The following is a 22,297-nucleotide window of genomic DNA, read 5'->3' on the forward strand; positions in this document are numbered from 1 at the left end:
ACAGAATTGGGCTGAAGTGCAAGTGTTCTTGCAATTCAATAGACAAAATGTACACAATTGCACACATTCAAAAGTGTCGAGAAACAAATAAAGCCCTGAAACTTTATCTTTCTACCTTGGCCTTTTCCAAGTGAACAGACCAGTTTTGTAAGCAGCACAATCTTCTCTTTCTGTTCTGACTGTAGTTCCATGAAATGCATGAGATACACACCCTGACTGGCCAACTGTCACAGGACCGAAAACAGTCACTATGACAACAGCTATGATCTTGACCCATAAATGGTTTTGTGAGTAGCGGGCAGTGGGAGAATCTGTTACACTGTCCTGTAAATCCGGGGAAACTTGGTCCTTTTACAAAAGATTAATTATATGCATATTCTCTCTCTCTCTCTCTCTTTTACACACACACACACACACACACACACACACACACACACACACACAGCTAATTAACAGCTAATTTATGTGATAAATAAGTAAACTAAGAACATGCAAGGGCCTTTGCCACTGTTTCTCTTAGGGGTCGTCACATCAGATCATTTGATCCACAAGACCTGTCAGAGGTTTGATGGATGGCCTTCCAATCGCAACCATCCTGTTTTCTAACCAGGGAGCCATGCAGCGGCTGGTCTGTAAGGATTGTAAGGCTTGGAGTCTTGCCCAATAAGAGCAACCCTGGTGTGAATGGGCTCAAACCAACAACCATCTGATTAGCAACCCAGAGCGTTAAATGCTTGAGCCACCACTGTACCACAGTAAATAATACAAATTAACAAACAGTAAAATAAACATAAATAAAGCAAGCGAGCCTTATTGGTCTTGTGAAAAACTGTCTGATATTCTGACATTGTGGGGACATTTATGCTGTTTTCACCTAAACACCAGTAAACTTAAAACTTATAGTTTTTAAAGAAGGGCTGCAGTTTTTGTACCACAAATAAAACCAAACACATTGATGCAACAAACAAACAAACAAACAAACAAACAAACAAACAAACAAACAAACAAACAAAGCTCTAAACTCTAAGGACATTTTGACACTGGACCACATATGACACACGTGGTGTGTGAAGACATTTAGTTCAATTTGAAGTGTATTTTTCTTTCTCTCTTTCTCAGCACCACACAGACAATCACACAGCCACCCCCACACACACCCCCACAGAAACATGAGCACACACAAACACAGATACCTGTGTACAGATGGTGTAGAAATTAAGGAAATTAAGGAAACATAGGTCAGAGCGCACACTAAGAGGATGTGGAGGATGAGGTAAAGTCTGTCTAACATGACATTTAGAGTCTTAGAGGAAATAAGGGCATAGGTACAGAACAGAGTCAAAAAGAACTGCAAAATGTATTTGCCCTTACACTACTGAGCAGATCATTCAGGAAGGAGAAGCAGTTATTATCGAAGACAAATTTCTCCCTTTACCTCAAACATTATCCATGTACGAATAAAGTAAAAACAAAACTCTCCTCGTTCTCTCCTACAAAATATTTCTGATCGATGCAGTGAATTACAGGTAGACTTGATACCTATGATTCACTGATAATGGTATTCATTGATACCTAGACCTGAATCCACTTACGAAAAAAAACGAATTTATTAATCGATTCAATTGTGTTTGAGGTGTGCTACGAACATGCACGGCTAGCAAAAACACCTTACCATTCAGTTCACCAGCCATCATTGTTTTGAAAACAATAGTTTGCATATGATCTTCTGAACAGTTCATCACACAATGTTTGTTTCATGTTGTTCTTATCAGCAAATGTAAAAAAAAAAAAAAAGCAAAAGCAAAAAGATCTGTAAATGATCTGCTTCAAATTTGAGTTGCATTTGCATTGTTTAATTATTATTCCTTATTAGTCAGGAGGAGTTGATAAATTTTCTTTATTTGGACAATAACGCCAGCTGAAAAGCAATATATCGATTTATAGTACAGTACTCTGCAACTGTCTTGAATCACCCCTGATTTGTTCATATTTTGCGTCTAAAGAGACAGACTTTTCTTGTATTTTTATGAAGTCAATGAAGGAATGTATTATTATGACGTAATAGTAGTCCAGGCTTCCTGAAAGACTTTTTGGCTCTCATTTTCAGTTCAGTCCTTGTACGTGACCAGTTTCAGAGGAATGTTATTTGTTTGTTAAGCCACACAGTGACCTATAAAACATTCATGCATTAAAAGTAAAAAAAAAAAAAAAAAAAACAGGGACAGACGATGACAGATGATCAGGCCGGTGATTAATATACTAGTGATGCTAAATGCTGACTGGTTGAAACAGAAAAGAGGGGAAATGAGGTTGCTGCTGATGTTGTTACATAAACAACCAATTTTAAATTGTATCCTTAGGCACTTTGCACAGCCTGTCACAGTAAAACATTAATTCCCATTTCTTAGAGGCTTTTGCCATGTAGTTGACATAAGCCTAATTTACAGAGAATTATTAAATGAATAATAAATTATAATAGAATCATTAACGCCTTCTTTTATAAGGTTTTTGTAATGAGTCTCTAGTGTCACTGTCACAGGATGGTCTTCTGGACAGAGGGCTTTGTAATCTCCCAGTAACATGATAAGCTATATTTAAGTAAGGCTGGTGAGGGAACAATGGTCTATTACCAAAAGTGTCATAATGAACATACAGTAATAGCTATCTTAAGGGTAACATTTTTAACTGATGATTCACAACAATTATATGCTAATTATAAATGAATAAAAAATAAAACTACCTATGTAAATGGATAAAAAGTTAATTATACCAATTAGTGGGTTATTTGAAAAAGTACTGAGGAGAGCCTACCCCAGTGAACTCAGAGCATAAGGTAGGGTATATCTGCATGTCTTTGGATTGTGGGTGGAATCCAGTGTACCCAGAGGAAACCCACCAAGCACACATGCTAACATGCACACAGATCGAGGGTGAGATTCAAACACCCAACCCTGGAGGTGCAAGGTCACTATGCCACCATGTATTATGAGTCATCCCTTAATAAATCAAAAAAAGTAATTGTTGATCAAATAAAACACAAGAAAGCTTCATGCTTCTGAAAGAAGACCAACATTAAGTTTTATTTCTTAGATATCATTCAAAACAAGATATTAATGTTTACAGACTACAGTAACATGCACTGCTTGACCTTAATAAAAAAAAAAGTTCGAATCTGTTCATTAAAAAGATTTTGCATTATTTGTTAGCTACATTAGGCTTTTAGCCTAAGTGTAAAACTAAAGTTTGGACAACGAACATGTCAGAGCTGACAGATGTCATTTGGTATAAAGAAACAATTGCGTGCCTTGTATTTTGCACACAACTTCTATTTTGACCATTTAAATGTCTCAAAGTATTGAGTCCATGATAACTAAAAACAAACAGGTTAAAAACCACCTGTGCAGGTGGACAAACATGATGGCAAAGAGGGTCTTACCGGGTGCTGCGTGTGTCCTGTAGATCTCCTGGGTCGAACAGTTGAGAGCCTTTCAATCCCAACTCCTCACAACCTTTCAGGAAGAGCGCCAAATTGTCCTAGACACACACACACACACACACACACACACACAAAGAGACTATGTGTGGTTCAAATACAAGCTCAGTTCCCAGAATAAATGCTAAGACACTCATACACAGGCTCTCACTTCCAGAGAATGATAAGTGAAGCAACAGGATGATACAACAGCGCTCTCTCTCTCTCTCGCTCTTTCTCTCTCCACCCAGTTGTTTAGATGCTGAGCTTATGCACCTCCTCTTACTCTCCTCCTACTCTCATTTTAGGTAATTCTAGCTAGGCTATTACTTATCATGCCTCTCCGGTGCACTAAATCTCTTTCTTTCTCTCTCTCTCTCTCTCTCCCTCTTTCTCGATCTCTCTCACCAGGTGCCTTTTGTTCCAGTGTGCAACCTGAGCTGTGTCTCCTCCACTACTTTCCTTTCCTCCTCTCTGGTTCCCAGCTTCTCTGAAAAGCCCCAGACTCCTCCTTTCCCTCCCTCACTCCTTCTGTCCAAGATCTGGAAGGGTGGCACAGTTTCCTTTCCCTTGTGATTGTTATCACACAGTTGTTTTGGAATGACAGGAGGGTGTTTGTTTGAGAGAGAGAGAGCGAGAGCGAGAGACACCCCCCTGGACTGGACCCAGGCTTTCTTCCTGTTCGTTTGTGAGAATTGAGTTTCCCAGGAGGAGGAACCCCACCCAGTGTGACCCCCGCAAGCCCAAATTCCAATCAGCACAAGACAACATTCTGTTTTAACACCTGGTGATGTAAATAGTGCATCGGATTGTCAGAAGAAGGATTTCCTTACTACTTCTGGCTACAATATTTCTTAACAATAAAACAAAAAGAAAGAAAATATCCTTTTTTTAAGGGTTGTTGAAACAAAACAACAGTTGAGCTCTCTTATTAAAGCATCTAGTGCACACTTTTAGACATTTTGTCTGTATTCCAAATATTCTTATTTAGCCACACAGGCAATGGGCAAGGATTAAAGCGGGCCTATTATAAAAACATATTTTTTATCATTTTCGGACACTTCCCTCATTTTCCCATCCTCTTCTTTTCTCTTTTTAAAATTTGCATGATTTTTTCCTTTATATAAATGCTCATCAGACTTGTCTTATTCATGGCATTCACAATATTCCTGAAGGGATAAAAGTCGCAAGACCCTCCGCTGGCTCGGTGCTCACCTCCTCCCACGAGATACCATTTAATTTACCCAAAACATACACAAACGACACCACACTCAAAAGTTCCGATTTAAACCATTGAGAGAGTTACCACATATCAGTGTCAGAAGTGATACATACAGAAGGGAATGCTTAGTTGTTGGCTGGTAACAAAACACCTAACCTTATTTTTTGCTCACAACTTCTGAATAAAGCAGCACTGGATGTAATTTATTCTAATACTGTACAGTAGCTTTCCTGTGTCTGTTACAGGTTTCACTTCAGACTGCTTTCTAATGATGGCCAAATGGCTTTGGGCTAGGGATCGGCGGATCAGTGTTCAAGCCCCAGCTCTGATGCTGCCCAAGCTGCCAAGCTACTGATGTTGAACCCCTGAGCAAGGCCCTCAACCCTATCTACTCTAGGGGTGCAGTACCCTAATAATTTAAATTAAGTGTGAATATATTCTGATCCTGAAGATATAATTGTTACTAATTTAAACCAATCTAAAGGTATTTTTTGTTAAACTTTTTTGTTAAATTTAGGCACACTGTAATGCTGATTACTATGATAGCTGGTATTGCGTGTTGCAAAAGAATAAACCTCTTAGATAGTAAGAATAAGAATTAAGAATAGTGATAATGTAAATCAGTTTGTAAAACACTTTAGTACTTTAGATTTTTTTTTCTATAAATTTTGTTTCTATAGTTTTTTTTTTCACTTCTATCCTGTTTAGCGATATAACATTTTAAACAGAGGTGATATGGCATAAAATAATTTTTAAGTCAATTTCATCAGCTTTACAGTAAGGAAACAGATCCATTGTGTATTTATATTAAAGTGTTATTTCATGACAATATACTTCTTTGTCTTTCAGCTGTTCCCTTTCAAGGGTCGCCTCAATATAACCCAATCCTCTGCATCCTCTTCTCTCACACCAACTAACTTTATGTCCTCACTCTTTATACTTGACAATATAATGTAATATATTATAAGTATAATATAACATTATACATGACAATATACATAATTGTATCCTTTTTAGAAATATAACATTTGAAAGCCGATATGGCATCTCCAGATGTAAAACTATTAGTTTACTATTATAATTTACTATTATAGCTACTATTATTTATTCGTTTGAAAAAAGAAGTAAAACGGGAAGAAAACTGGGCGTGCCGGGATGCATATTCTGAGTTGTACTTTAAGTGGAAAATGAACAAAGACTTGTTTAAAAAGGAGTATAAAATGTGAGCTTTAAACTTGTATTTAGCCATTTTGTATCAAATTATGAACATAAAATGAGAGAATTTCTCAATATCACGAATTACCGCGGCTAGAGGAAATTAAACTTTGTTTTAAATACTACAGAAACACATTTTTCTTTCTCAGTGGATGCCACTGCTTTTAATATGCAGTTCCTTTAAAATCTGACCTTGCAAAAAAAAAAAAACATTTAAATTTTGTTTCTTTCCCTTATTTTTTAAGTGACGTATTTGTCGTGTTATTTTTGTAAATCACCTGCTACTTCCACGACTTTACCAGACTGATCATGCAAATTAGTGCTCTTTATCCGAGACCTTTGTAAACCAGAGCCTGAGAAAGAGCAGAGAACATCAGAAGTTTGCCATTTCCATCCAAAGATCACAAGGAATGGATATTTTTACAGTACTGATCAAAAGCTTCAGTGATTCAATCATAAACATCTCAGACAAGCAAATACTAAATACTTGTTTACCAAATTGTAGCTAATAGAATTAAAGTAGTTTAAACTAATATAAAACAGACTTGTCAAACTTTCAGAAACAAAAATTTAAGTATTTTTTCATTAGACATGTACGGTTTATTCCTCTTTTTATATGAGGCTGTGATCATTATGATATGCGTGCTTTGTTGGCTGGAGGTTACCCTGAATATCTACCAAAGTTCTAACGAATTCTGATTTATTAGTCAAACAAGGAAAGGAAGAAGTCACCTTGTTTGATTACAGTGAAAGTGCCAAGCCAATACCCAATCTGTCCACTTTCTTTTCTAAACAGAAACAGTGATTTCTAAGGCATCCGTTAACCACACAACACCATGATTAAGATCTCAAAACATGGGATTTTTTTCTCCAACAGCCACAAAGAAAACAAATGACAGGCAGAGCTTAAAGATCTCAGATCTCAATGTGTAATAAGATAATGTGGTGTTATTGTAGTCTAGGGACCTAAATGTGTGTATGTGTGTGTGTAATTATCTACGCCTGTAAAAGACCCAAGGAGGGGCGGCTGTGCTGATTAGTGAACAGGGGAAAGATAAGATGGCTGGACCAGAGGGGAGGGTAAAGCCACCCAGCCAAACCAAACTTCCTTCAAAACACTTTTACTGCAGCCTCAGCCTTCAACATTCAAACCTGTTATTTTCACTCTTCCCTTCCTCTTTTGCACTTTCTTTTTTTTCTCACTGCTTCTCAACTGTTGATTGTTTTTCTGTCTCACACCCTCTTCCATGTGTTTCCAGCGCACTTCGCTTTCTTTCCTTCATGAGTAAGGTGAAATGTAAAGCACATACACCCCTTCTCCCTCTCCCTACTCTGATGCATTTAACACACTCTTGTGTTCATTCACTCGAAGCAAGAAGAGAGCAGAGCTGGGATTTCTGGGTAAACAACCCCCATGACAAACACACTATTTATGTAAGTGCTTTTAAGAGGGAATTTGAGAATCTAGAATGAATAAAAGAACCCTAATTGGAAACCTCAGGTAGATTTATGGGCATCACTAATAAACCTTAAATATACATATAGTATATACATACATGGTCATTAACTTCTCTAAAAAAAGCAGGCATAACCTAAATCACACACAGCTTACATGCAAAACAAAACCGTGAATTTTGTAGACAGTTTGCACGTGCTTTGCTATTATTTATACACTGACAAAGCACACCTGTTTCCTGTTTCCATACTGCTCATTCAGTTTCACCCTCAGCACCTGACTCTCAGAGATGACAGATCCCAAGATCCCGGACTTATTTCAGGATGTCCATTTCCAGTGACTATTACTTATATAAGTGAACTTTTATGACTTGTGACACCAAACATCCTGAATTTCCTTTACATTCAGTCATTTATTTTTTATACTTCTTATCCTATACAGCACACACTCACACAATCATTCACACACTACAAGCAATTTGGAAATGCCAATGAGCCAAATGTGCATTTCTTCAGACTGTAGGAGAAAACCCACCAAGCACGGGGAGAACTTCGAAACTCTACATTGTTTTTATACTACGTGAAAAGTTGTAAGCAAAAATATAAAACTTGTTGTAGCAGAAGTTGGATAGCCAATTTCAATAGTTTGCATACCCAATATGAAAAAGAATGTGTGTTAACAAAATGATAAAGCGGTTGTTATAATGCGAAAGGAGGTGAAGATGCAAATGACAGCTTTTGTATCCTAATCTAATTTTGGCCAATTCCCATGAGACAGCGACAGTACCAACCTAAGCATACATGAGCTTACAGGTGGCCCACTTTGGCATAACTCAAGATCTCCAAAAGATAAGGAGAATGCTGGTACCTAGCACCACCAAACAACGTCTATTATTTAAATTCCCCTGGAATCTGCATTACATTGTATATTATTTTTCTTGGGAAATACAGTTTAAATAATGTCATACTAAATTTTTCATTTACAGTAATATAATTTGGAACTGCTGCTCAGGCACCATTAGGGGACGACATAACACACTCAGAGGAAAGAGCTATCCGGACTCCCATGTGAGCTCACAAACATCCATGTTTAGCTAGTTATTTTAATTGATGTGGGCGTGCAAATATGTAAGCCTACTAAGAAGCTAAGTATTAAAAACAGGTAATAAGATCTTTAGTGAAACCACTGAAGATCTGAACCTTTGGTTTGTGCTGGGGAAAAAAAAATCATTGGTTACATCAAGGTATTGGTTACAAAATATAAGCAAACACTCTACAGGGGCAACTCTTCTAAAATTCATCTTAGCCTACATTCTATGGAAATTTTGTTATGAATTTTTTTTGGAACATTATAAAATGTGATCTGTGTAGGAAGCAATGTTACGACTAACATTGTGACTACATCAACTCAAATGACCACAACTTAGATTTATTAGTAGGAGCAACTGAGACATCCTTAGCATCCCCAGTCTTCATTTCCATAATATCATATTTGCAAAATGCCACAGCCCTACCAGCACATTAACCTAATCAAATAGACAAAATAAGATAACTTATCCAGTTCAAGCAGAGATTTTGGTTCCTTCCTACATATATAAGTGGCAGCTTTTTCTACCTCGGGAAACCTTTTTTCTGTGCACAACGACTTCCATGTTAACTCCTCTCGCTTAAGCAAATGAAGCATGAAGCAAAATACAGTACAAGTACATATATAAATGATTTTATTTGTATCCCTGATCAAAAAAGAAAAGCAGTCATAATTCCCTTAGTGCAAAAAAGTTTCATTTCTTTTTCTATTTTCACACTGTTCTATTTTTACACTCTTTTACACACATTTTCCCCAGCGATTATGCAATAAAAATGATTTGTAACTCATGAAGCTTTTATTATCGTTTATTATGAGCAGACCTCTGATCTGCCAACCCGGCTGGATGATTTTAATACCTAAATAAATATCCAGCAAGAAACTATGCGCACACCAAACATGCACTTACATTACTATCTTCTATACAAATCTAATATTGCCTAGAATGAGATATAAACATGTTTAAAACTAAATTCTAACATCAGCAATAAAAGAGCATGTTTAAGATTGCCTTTAGCTTTCCTTACAGGAACAAATTTATTTTTTAGAGCCCCCTACTGCCTGTAAGGAACACAGCAACTGCACTAAAAATAGTAAGGAAAAAAAGAGAGAAAAGGTCAAAAGTGTCATTATTAAAACATTTTCCATAATTTCCCTTCTAAGGCATATCACATGAATTATCATGAAAATGGCAGGAATATTGTGGTTTAGAACATAATAAAAAATGCAGCTCTAAATATACTTGCATTTAAATCAAATCCTGGTGCATGACCCCCTCAGTGTGGTCCATGTTTGGAGGTGGACACACCACTTAAACCCAAAGTGCCGACCAAAACAACAAGTCGAAGAGAATCGCTGTGAGGTGGCCTCGGTTTGGTTCCAAGTGAACTCTTGCGTGGTTCAATTGCAGTGAGCAAGCAATTTGACCCTGAAGTGAACCAAACATGCCTTGTGTAATAAGTAGACAGAGATGTAGTGCTGTTGAAATGCCACATGTTCCAAAGATTTAGACCATTAATCAAAAAGAGAAAACTAATAGGCTATGTGATGCATTAAATGCTTTAAACTAGGTTACCTTTATTTCATTTTATTTTTTTGTTGTTGTTTTTTTTTTGTGCTGGCTTTGTGTTCTATATGCTTCTTTTTTTCTTATGTAGTCCCCTGTTTCTGACCTGCTAGAAAATTTTAAAGACATTTTTTCTACAGTATGCCGACCACTCAGACTGAGTAGGAAAACTAACCAGACCAAACTGCCTAAGAAACCAAAAGCATCAGTCAGTGTTCGGTTGGTTATAGCTTAACTAGACCATTTAATGGGACTACTGCTTTTGTCCTATTTTACAAGCACGGCAGGGAAACAAATATATTGACTGTATGTCTAACTCCAGTACAATAGGTGGCGATATGCTCCTTAGGCTTATTAGTACAGTATTGTATTCCTGGCTGACCTATTACATCATCAAAACACTAAAACAAACGACAAACAAGTTACCCCGTGGTAAACTGCTACCAGTGGTAAAATCATGAAAAAACTTCACAGCGCTGTACATTTCATAATTTACTTTTTGCGCAAATGAGATGCATGCTGTCCCTTGAGGTTATGGTGCCATCCGAAGGCAGATCTTCTTCCTGTGTAACCGTTGTTCTCACTGTTACACATTTCGATTGACTTCAGGGTCAAAGCCCAGAGTGGAAGCTTTGGAGCATGTGCAGAGCGCTTAAGCCAATGTCTGTGTCTGATTGAGTTATATTTGCCAGAGCAGCTTGACCACATTATCTAGGGAGTTCTAGCCTGATGTTCACTTAAGTACAATTTCAGTCAGGCAGACATGTTTACATTCACAGTCTAGTTTTAGTTGGACTGAAACACAGTCATGTAAGGATACTGAGTGAGGTGGCCTCAGTCTAGTTCCAAGTGAACTCTAACATGGGTTAGTTGTAATGAGAAAGAATTCGACCAGGAATTGACTCAAGTGCAGGAAGTGAACCAAACATACTGTGTGTTGTAAGCAGATTGAGATGTAGTGCTGTTGAAATGTCATGTGTTCCAGAGATTTAAACCAATAAAATAAATAAATAAATAAAGTGGGTATGATACCTAAAATCTTTCTAATTTTTTTTTCTTTTTGAGTGCTGACATTGTGTCCTCTGTGCTGATGTGTTTTTCCTGCTACAGTACGTCTCACCAAGCGAATGAAAGAATATTTTATTCCTGAACACCCCTGAGAAAACAAACTGGACTGAACTGTAAAAACAAACCAAAAGTATCAATGTCACTCTGTTTGGGTTTGAGAGAGGAAATAAAAAATGTGTGAAAACGCTTCATGCATTTTCAGGAGAGCAGGATTGAGATGTTGGTCTAATGATTGGAAGATAACATGTTAAAACCCCAGCATCACCACTGTTGGGCCCTTGAGTAAGGCCCTTAACCCGCAACTGCTCAGATGTGCAATGAAATAAATGTAATTCAATTGAATAAAGGTTTATGCCAAATGCCAGAAATGTAAGTAAAAATGTAAATGGACCCGGTTACTGTAACCTGTCAGTTATATTTGGATTTGATTCTGATTTACCTGGAAGTTGTACTGAAAAAAAAAAAAAGTTAAAAAGTTTCATAACAGGCACAGCTGATCCACACATTCTTTTCCTGTGTGTTGCTCAGTACACACAGTGTTACAGTACATACAGTAGCTCAGAGCTTTTATATCTTTCTGATAATTTGAAGTATGCATCACGTAATAACCAAACCACAAATACTGGCTTTAATCTTTTACATAGGCCAGGAAAAATAACTAGAGAAGTACATAAATATACATAATTCAAAGAGTATCTACATACTGCAGTTGCTTCACACTGCGATTAAAGCTTTCATATTTATTTATTTCAGTGGAGGGTCACAGCATATCATATTTTATCATTTTCTAAACACTTTAAATGATCATTTCCATTGCCAAATGTCAAACAGCATTCTACCAAGGATTTACTGAGCTATAAAAGTTCTACAGTAGCATTATGTTACACTCCATGTATTATAATATTATTAACCAAGCACAAGTGAAAAGTCTGGTAAGTAGGCATTGTGAGCTTTTATCCCCAGCCAAAGAGAAAGGGAGAAGGGATGAAGAATGGCAATTCAGGAAAGCGGAGAATGAGAGAAAATGAGAGTAATAGATCCTTAGAGAAAGAAAAAGCAAACACAATGATGGAAAACATATTTGAAGGCAAAAATGTGACGACAAAAATGAGACTGTAACAGACGAATGAAACTTGAGTTGAGAACAAGTTCAAGCCTCATTCAATTTCTCCTTCTTCCTTTGCTTTGATATGGGATATTTCACAATGATGGTGAGACAGAGAGAGAGACAGGCAGAGGAAAAGAAAGACTACAACAGTTTCTTATTCCAGTAGTGATCCAAAGCCACACTAGTCCGAATGGATAAGCCAACCATTACAAAGCATTTTATTAATCAGGGTTGATTTATATAAAATTTATATGCAATGCAATTGAATTCTTAAATCTGCCTGGTTAGAAAGTGTTGGTTAAAGGCCCAATATTTTCCTATTCCTTTAACAAGTTAACACAAGTCTCAGACCACCGCCAAAGTGTGTGTTCATGCTCCAGCTGAAATACTCTCAGATACTTTCATAGACATACTGTAACTCAAACTCAGTTAAATACACTCCCTCTTCAAATGTGCCATTTTAGTGTGCATGGAAGGGGGAGGGGGCTCTTCTTATATACTGTAGGGTCAAATTAGACTTGACCGAGCATTTAAGCTATATTTGATAGCGGTCATTCGTGATTCATGATCGTTAAGACATGAAAAAGCATGCACAATATTTACCAGTACTGATGCTTTGGCATACATACATACATACACACACATACACACATACATACATACATACATGAAACACTTACCTGCCCGGCTAGGGGAGTAGGCAACCTGTTGATCTTCTTCACAAGGCCAGGCTTAATTGAACTGAGCAACCTTAAGAAGGGAGAGGAAGAGAGAGAGAGAGAGAGAGAGAAAGAGAGAGAGAGAGATTCGGTTCAAAAAAAGATGACACAGTACCTAAAGAATTAAGATATTAAGACTTCAACAGTGTTCAACCTGAAAACAGGATTGAATTGACACACACAGACATGATAAGAGAGGCTTTAACAGGCTTTAGTCAGAAATCTTCTTGTAAGCGTCCATGTGTGTGCAACATAACATAACACAAGCCTAATATTGTTTGGGGCCCACTTGTGTTGCCGGGCAGGTCTGAGCCCTCATGATCTACAAAATCTCTGGGGATGTGTTGTGATATCTCACATAAAGACCCTAGCAGCAGATTTTTGGAGTGCTGTGGTTTGCGGGGTGAGGCCTCCATGGATCAGAGTTGTTTGTCCGGTGCATTCCATAGCTCAATAGAGATCTGAAGAATTTGGAGGTCGGTCCACCACCTTGAACTGATGCATTTCTATTAAGACCAGCATTTAAATCTTTTCAACACTTTGTGTTACATTGGCTTTCCTGCAAGACACTCGTCTTTGGTGCCCGGTCTAGTGTCTGATTATGGATATATAATCTATATATATGATCTCGCTCTATCTGACTTTCGCCTGTTTGGTCCCCTGAAAACAGTCCTACAAGAACAAAAATTACAGTATCTACTGATGAAAAAGTCATTAAGGTCGTGATGCATTTGCATCATGTTGCAAAACATGTTTTTAATGAGTGAATGAGCTTGTTGACAGATTGAGGGTACTGAAAAGCTAAAAGATTATGTAGAAAAATCAAGTATGTCTTTTCTAAACATTATTTGTAAAAGATTCTGCAGCCAGAGTGTCGGATCATTTTTGACTCACCCTCGTGTGTGTGTGTGTGTGTGTGTGTGTGCGGACGAATGTGTGTTTGTGCTCAAGTTGACCAAAAAACTATGACGACACTTTAATGACCGGAATGTTACCTCTATGCTCACGAAACACGGTGTGTTTAGTTCTTCCCTGAAGACTAAACTTCACACAGACTGTCATTAGAAAGTGCAGATCTGTATCACATTGTGCTCCAAGTGATAAACCGACATCACAGTTAAAAACATTTTAAAATCTCTTCATCTGTTGATTTTAGATGGAATTATGACAGGGTACCTAGCAGACTTTGGTCCAAGCCTGTACATGTGCATGTGTGTGTGTGTGTGTGTGTGTGTGTGTGTGTGTCTGTACCAAAATGTCAGTAATAACCTTTAGCCCCCAGGGTTTTTTACTTACTCACACACACACACACACACACTGATGACAGGCTAAGCTGCTGACAGACAATGAGGTTTCATAAATCTGATTGATTTGCCTCTAGCAAAGAGAAGACAGAACTGAATTGCTCTGAATCTTACTAATTAAAAAGGAAACTTTTATCAAAAACAAAATGCAATACACTCATACTTACTCTCTCACACACACATGCTGCATATACTAATTTAATGTCTAGACAGTTGAAAAATATGTCTGGATGGGGAATGTTCCAATGAAGCATTCTTCCGATGATATTAAACATCGTCTATACAAGCCAGTTCTCCAATACACTGCATACATTAGTAATACATAAGCTGTAGGGTATAGCAATCACACCCCGTACCACTCATTACTGAGGAGAATAAAGTCAACGCGGTAGCTAATCAGAAATCACCAAAATGAAAAGGAAGTGACACCTTGTGGCATTATTTGGTATTACTGTGTAGGCTCACGACTAAACCTCTAAATGTTACAGGACATCCGTAGCCAAAAGTTTTGACAATGACACAAACATGACATGTATTTTTACAAAGTTTGCTCCTTTAGTGTTTTTAGACCTTTTTGTCAGATGCTATTATGTTGCATTTATTATGATATTAGTATAATTGCAAGAATTTCATATGGCTTTTATTGACAATTACATTAAGTTTATGCAAAAAGTCAAGTGTTGACCCTTTGTTTTCAAGACATCTACATTTCACCCTGGCATGCTGTCAGTTGACTGATGGCAGTCTGTTCTTGCATAATCAATGCTTGGAGTTTGTCAAAATGTATTGGTTTTGATTTGTGCACCTGTCTCTTAAGGATTGACCAAGTTGTCAATGGGATTAAAATCTGGGGAGTTTCCTGGGCATGGACCCAAAATTTCAATGTTTTGTACATCAAGTCACTTAGGTGCTGCAAAGGCTTTGTTCATCACCAAACTGTTCTTGGATGGTTAGAATAAGCTGCTGTCAGGGAATGCATTCTTTATTAATGGCTGTGCTCTTAATAATTGTGAATGAGAATTTACAAGACAGCAGATAGTGATCCTTATGCTTCTCGGGCAGCAAAACCTAACAAAAAGAAAATATGTAATATAATTCAGCTTTTTCCCTAGCTATTGCTTAACAGATGGATGTACAGTTATAACCATGTACCTTAGTTACTAAGGAAGAAAAAAAAAAAAGAAAGAAAAATAATCAAACATATGAAATTTAAATAAAATGTTTTGGCATACTGTCATTCTTTTCTGTAGGAAGGTACACCACCCTGATTTAGTTTGCAAAGTCCGCCTTTTATGTAACTTAGGACTTGGAAGCTGGACTTGTGGAGGAAATGTTTCGTTTAGTTTTTTTCATACATGTCCTCACACTGTTTCTCGAATACTTTGATCACATTTTTTGGCACTGCTCCATGCACACTTGAAAGTCTGCAGTTGTTATTGCTTAGTTTTACTCAGCCCTGGAAAACACACAGTATCACACAGCCTCACTCCATCTTAACTATGTATCTCAGAACTGTCAGGTCTCATAAATAAAAAACATTTCTTATTTTAAGTACCTTCCAATATAAATCTATATTTAAAGTATTGCAAAGACAGACATAACCTTTCCAAGGGGATCGATGATTACCTTTAGGAAATATTGCGGATGTTCAAGGAAAGTCGCACATTGTACAAAGGTTAGGGTTAACAAAACCAAGAAAATGTACTGTATTTAATCGCCTTTAAATCTCCTTCAGCTGAAACACAAATACATTTTTTGTGCTTTCTTATTTTACAGCTAACCCAGCAGAATGTTTTGGGAATGTGACTGATATTGGTACAACGTTGGTGTTAGGTTGTTTCTCAAAGTTAGACTTACTTTGTTGAAATGACACAAACTGACTTTTCTGTGGTACCTAATAAAATCTCCCCTGAATCACAACACATTGATTCTTCATGTAAGTTGAACTTTTCTATTTTTACAATACCATCATAACAATTTTTTTCATATGATCTAAAAAGACATTATTACACAGTTCGTTAATCACAGAATTCAGCAGGGATTTTATTAGGTCTCATAGAGAAGATTGGGAATTATAAAAACATTTCATGTGAATTTTGCTGTGAGACAATCTGGCATAAAACTATTTATAATGTTTCTTCCACTCAACATTTTGATTTATGGTGCAGATTTAACTTTAAGCGAAAAGGTTTATTAAATTCTATTGAGCCAGTTTTGCATGATGCTGTGACAAAATCAGCTGGACAGACATTCAGAGATACAGACAGACAGACATCATTCGGAGACTGGTTTCGGGTCCTCCACTGTATGAAACGTAAAGATATAATTGAAAGAGCGAGTTCTGACCAATGTACAGACAAAACCTTTCTTTTATTTATATAGAAAATAAATAGAAGACAACCTCTGGCGGCCCAGCTGCGGTACCATCACAGCCCACATACTGGTCTAGAGAAAACATATTTTAAAAGAAGAAGAGAGCCTTCCATGGATAAATAAAAAAGAGGACAACTGTTGAAGGTCCATTCTTTAAAGTCAGCTGGAGGTAAAGAGGATATGTTTTTATGTTCTTCACTGGAATGCATGATAGTTTGTCAACTCAATGCAAGAGGAACACATACGGTGGTAATGTTTCATTATTAATGGTTAGGAAATAAAATATCTTAAATGGATGCTTGCTCAAACAATAGGCTTTTGCTTATCTACAGTACAAGCTACAGGATCAATTTCTTGGGAATCCTAAACAATAAATTATGACCCTGCCAGAACTTTGGCTGTGGATTCCGAGACCACCCGATATGATATTATTCAATTTAATTCAATGTTATTTTTATAGCACTTTTAACAATGGTCATTGTCTTAAAGCAGCTTCACAAAATTATAAGAAAAGAAAATTGTATGGCAGTTACTGTATATTATCACAATACTTAGTTCCTGATTTGTTTTGTATTAAGATTCTGTCACTAAGTATTATGATTTTATAAATATCCCAATTTCATATAATTTTTTTTAGATTGTCTCACAATTATAAAGAAATTCAGCAAATAATTTGCTATTAACACACATGATCCTGTCCTGTGCGAATAGTTTAGAGTACCACCCGTACGATTGTGAAGAAATGGCAACCACCTTAAACGCGGTTTTTTATTTTATTTTATTTTAAACTTAACTTTGAAACAATTGTGAGGTCAGTGTGGCGATACATGAAATGTCACACAAAACAAACCGATTTTTCTCCAATCACTATGATATAGTTAACTGGTACAAGTAATAATGCATTATAAAACTGCCCATCTCAACCCATGACCAAATATGTCTGTGTTGTTTGCATAGTATTCCACCCATTAAAATGTCTACTCTGTTGAATTAATTGTCTTTTTTATACAATGTTATTTGTTTAAATACTTGGTTTAGTTTTTGTCCATTACTGGCATTTTTTACTTATTGTGCAGATAATCGCAGTAATTTATTCAATATATCGTGTAAAGTTCACACATACCACACAGTACAAGCATGTTAAGACACACAGGTGCTCTCGTGGTAAAAATATTTAGACAGTGATTGTAAGTAATGTCACACTTTAGAAAATTATACAGGACATCAAAATGAAATACAGATGGGGAGAACTGACTGCCAGGAATTTTCCCTCTCAGCCCCTCCCTCTACCTTTCATCACTTTCTTGTGGGTTAAATCACTCACTAAAGCAAATGCTGCTGATGCTGTTAAACTTTGGACGATTGTGTTCTTACATGAGATTTTCTTCTTCTTCTTATCTATTTATTAATTTATTCTTGAGTATGCATCAAAACTGAGTCAAAAATGATCCGCACTTTGACTGCAGGAACTTTTACCAAGGACAAATACATATTTGTAGACAGTAATCTCATTGTTTTTCAATACACTGTCCATATGTCGAACAGTTTTTGTCGTATTCCCTCATAAAAAAGCTTTTAGGCATAAATGCACCGCTGTCTTCACTTCTTTATCAGAAAACCAAACTGGTTAGATCAAGTCAGATGAAGAGAGATCAAAAATCTAAAAAGGATGCTTTGACACCTCAAAACAAAGTTTTTTCAAAGTGCAAAGTGTTAATAGTGTGGACAGAAGTGTGTGGGATTTCAATCATCATCCGACCTGGATGGGCGTCTGGTGCAAGATTTCTTGGTTCGGCATGCTACTCCTTTTTCATGCAAATTGCAAGAAAGCATCCATTGTTGATTGTGTCACAGTTACAAATAGTCTGAGGTTACACGTCACCACCTGCACAGCAGTGACTGGAGGACAGTAGCCTTGAACAGAAAACACTGATAAAACAGTCCAGCCAACATCAGTGTTAATATTACCGGAGTGCGGATAATTTGTGACTCACCCTCGTATTTCCATGTAGTTAACAGGTGTTGCAAATGACTTTGCTTGTAAACAAAGGCATACTTACTCGCACAAAAGGATTCCGTTGTCCAGGCTGCCTCTGAAATCATCCCCAGTACTTCTGCCAGTGACTGCCTAAAACACAAACACACAAACACACACAGATGAGTTCCTACGTGTCCGTAGCTTTAAATGAACGGCCCCCCAAACTCCCCTTTGCAGGAGTGCATCTTCCTAGCCAAACGTATGCAGAAAACATCTAAAATAATGATACTTTTGTTTGATCACTTTTCAAGCATTTCCCATGATTTATGCTTTTTTTTTTACCTTCATTTCATAAACAAAAGAAATTTAAAAAAGAGTTTCATTCTATTTCAAACTATTGTGCATATATGCGAGTGTGTTAATTCATGATGACATCCTGAACGTTTAGTGATGTAAAAGATAAAAAACACTGTAGAAAACACACTAGGATCTTCGACCTTTTTAACGGCTAGAGAGAGGGACAGGTTATGCATTATTTATTAGCTGCTTATAGCAGAGCTGGGTGGAGATTACTAAGTCATACTGAAGTCATAATTCTAGGAAAATCTTCGCTTAGTCCTTAATACACAAAAAAAGTGTAGGTAATGTTTTCTCATATTGTTTTATGTATACATGCACACTGGAGAGCCAACTAAATGTATACAATTTCTTAAAAATTTCATTTTGTATAATAGGTCTCCTTTAACGTACAAAATGAATGATTCAAATATATTATTGTTATTGTTATTATTACTACTACACCTAAGGTCAAAATTGGGCTTCTATTTTTCTGATCTAGACAAATACTGTACACTGCTTACAAAAAGTTACAGTTACAATTTTCTTAAGCATTGATGAACAAACAAACAACTGTACTGTTCTTGTCAATACTGAATACACCACTGAACATTTATTCAGTGTACTGTAGGGTTCCAGCAACTGAGATGACATTGATGTCTGAGTTGGAGAGATGCCCTGGCCTGTGCACGCACACACACGAACACACACACAAACTTCTGGTTACTGATAGAATCTCTCTTTTTAAGAAAGTGTTTTCAAGAAAGAACTGTTTAAACCATGCGCCATCAAAACACACTTACTTAAAACTGAAAACTGGCCAAAAAATAAGTAAGGACCACAACAGTAAGGAGTGTACCCTATCATCATGAAACTGCAAGTCCCAACAATCCTAGACAAATCTGAGGTCAGGTACCAAAGAAGGAAATTTGTCTGTGCTCTGTGGGTGGGAGGGAGTATCACAGGGAGTGTCATGATTTCGGCTGTAATTCTCACCCAGTGTGTGGATATTTTGTATTTATTGAGATAATTTAAAATTCAGTGACTTAAACCACTTTAAAAAGGGTCAAATTAGTACACTATCAATCTACTATCAAGAGTCCCATTGGTGAAGTAAACATACCATTTAGTCCATAACTACTGTATAAGGACTAAGACATAGCGTTTGTAAAGGCACAGTGGCATGTTACTGTATGTTCAGGCTTGTTATAAACAGGCAAGTGAACTAGGTTAATTGGTGTTCCCAAATCACCAAATGTGTGCGAGTGTGTGCTTGCACCCTGCAATGGTTTAGCAACCCATTCAGGGTGTACCCAGCCTAATTTCCCAGGTATTGACATAGGCTCCAGGTACAACGCAACACTACAACAGATAATTGATGGATGCTTACAATATGTGACTTATTTAGTGCCAACTTATGGACATTAAACTACACAATTTGATTCATGATTTAAATAGTGAACAATAAATACAGATGATCCCCCTTTTATCTCATACCAATCTGTCAGGTTTTAAAAAGAATGGAATACTGCAACTTTAACGTCAAGAGCTTGAAAATGTTTCAATCCAAAGACGCAATATTCACAAATTATTAATAATAATAATAATAAAAATAATGGAGGCACAGTGGCATAATGGTTAGCACTGTATGCATGGCGTTTGCATGCTTTTCCCGTGCTTAGTGGATTTCCTCTGGGTTCTGCGCTTTCCTCCCACAGCCAAGAGACATGCAGATTAGTGTGTGTGTGTGTGTGTGTGTGTGTGTGTATGTGTGTGTTTGCACCCTGCAATGGATGGGCACCCTGTCCAGGGTGTACCCCACCTCATGACCTACAGTACATTTCCTGAGATAGTTTCCAAAACCCCTGCAACCCTGTATACAGAGAAGAGGAATGAATAAATAATTAGAGTAATACCTAGACAGGTAAAATCTCTGTGAAAATGTGAGCGGTGCTTGTTGGGAAAAACTCGGGCCTCTGGGCCTCTTATAATAAGGATCAGTTGCTAAGGTGCTCTAAAATGGTTGCTAGTGCTTGATAGTTTCACAATGATCCTGAGAGACTGATTGGTTGCCTGAGTGAAATGAGCCCACCCCAATGTTTCTATGACCATGGGATTCACAGTTAGGTTCAGTTTCAAAGTTCCTATGGAAGTTACCATAGCAAGGAATGAATCTTTGAGCAGTTCCTGTTTCAATGGGACCATGGGGACCATAATGTCCATAATGTGACCATAATATGTTAAAGGGGAAAATTTGGGCACCTTTTGCACCCCAGGGGTACAACTTTTACCAAATTTGAAGAGGCTTTCCCGTGAGAGGTCATATTTTATATTTCTTGTATATTTATTTAAATCTTGCTCTGCGCTAGAATTTGTCAAAGTTCGTCTCAATGTTAAGTCTATGGGATTTTTTTGGGCAGTAAATTTGAATCTTGGGCACAGCCATCCATGCTTCCATGTGTATCGACCAAAACACAGTATTGGTGCTGATTTAATTTTTCTTTTTACACATATAATACAGAAAATGTATGTGCCAAACAAGCTACTTCTAAAGTTTATGCAACATGGAAGTGACCAGTCTTGCTTCCCTAAATATTTTAAGTTGCTAATTTGTAGCTGTTAAAAAAATTATTTTATATGTGCCACCAAAACATCAATTTTTTAGCGTTATACTGTCTCGCTTCAAACTAAAATGATTTAAAATGCAATTTTTAAATGCTGTTTATAAGTATTGATACTAAAATTGGTGTAAGCTTCTTGAAGTATCATCATCATCATCTATAGTGCCTAATCCTATATAAATGGTCAGTGGGGGGCTGGACCCAATCCCAGGAGACTTGGGGCACCAAGCAGGGTACACCCTGGACAGCGTGCCAATCTATTGCAGGGCACACACATACACACACACACTCACACACTAAAGGCAATTTGAAAATGCAAATAAGCCTAATTTACATGTCTTTGGACCATGGGAGAAAACTAGAGTACCCAGAGGAAAACCCACCAAGCATGGGAAGAACATGCACACCCCATTCACACAGAGACGAAAATTAAATCTGGCTGAGAATCGAACCCGGACCCTGTAGTTGCAAGGTGGAGGTGCCAGTACTAGCCACCAGCTTAAAAAGCCAAAAAAAAAAAAAAAATTGTAGTGTCTGTAACCATGTCAATTTCATATTTCAGTATCTTAACAATTTTGCATTATAGATCAATATGCTTTTTCAGGTTAATGTCCTTTGTTTACATGTGAAATCTAAATTGGCCAAGTTTGATCTGAGTGACAATTGAGATCGTTGAAAGATTTGAATTTTAAAAAATGTTACGGACACTACATAAAAGGGCATAAAATTGTATGTAGCAATGTGTTCTTTTTATCTGAGAAAAATATAAAATGTA

At 37.0% G+C, this 22,297-nt stretch overlaps 1 protein-coding gene across 4 annotated transcripts in view; it reads right to left on the minus strand.

Annotated features, from left to right (window-relative positions):
• The window catches only part of limch1b (LIM and calponin homology domains 1b), a 114,018-nt gene that overhangs the window by 51,713 nt on the left and 40,008 nt on the right, over positions 1 to 22,297 (minus strand). For all 4 annotated transcript variants that reach the window (XM_053505461.1, XM_053505460.1, XM_053505463.1 and 1 more), the window contains exons 2-4: positions 18,648 to 18,715; positions 12,872 to 12,941; positions 3,437 to 3,534 (exon numbers count right to left, since the gene is read on the minus strand). In XM_053505461.1, the coding sequence (XP_053361436.1) occupies positions 3,437 to 3,534; positions 12,872 to 12,941; positions 18,648 to 18,715 (236 nt within the window). The remainder of the gene's footprint in view (positions 1 to 3,436; positions 3,535 to 12,871; positions 12,942 to 18,647; positions 18,716 to 22,297) is intronic.

This window comes from Clarias gariepinus, chromosome 10, assembly GCF_024256425.1.
Source record: "Clarias gariepinus isolate MV-2021 ecotype Netherlands chromosome 10, CGAR_prim_01v2, whole genome shotgun sequence".
In the NCBI taxonomy this organism is placed as follows: domain Eukaryota; kingdom Metazoa; phylum Chordata; class Actinopteri; order Siluriformes; family Clariidae; genus Clarias; species Clarias gariepinus.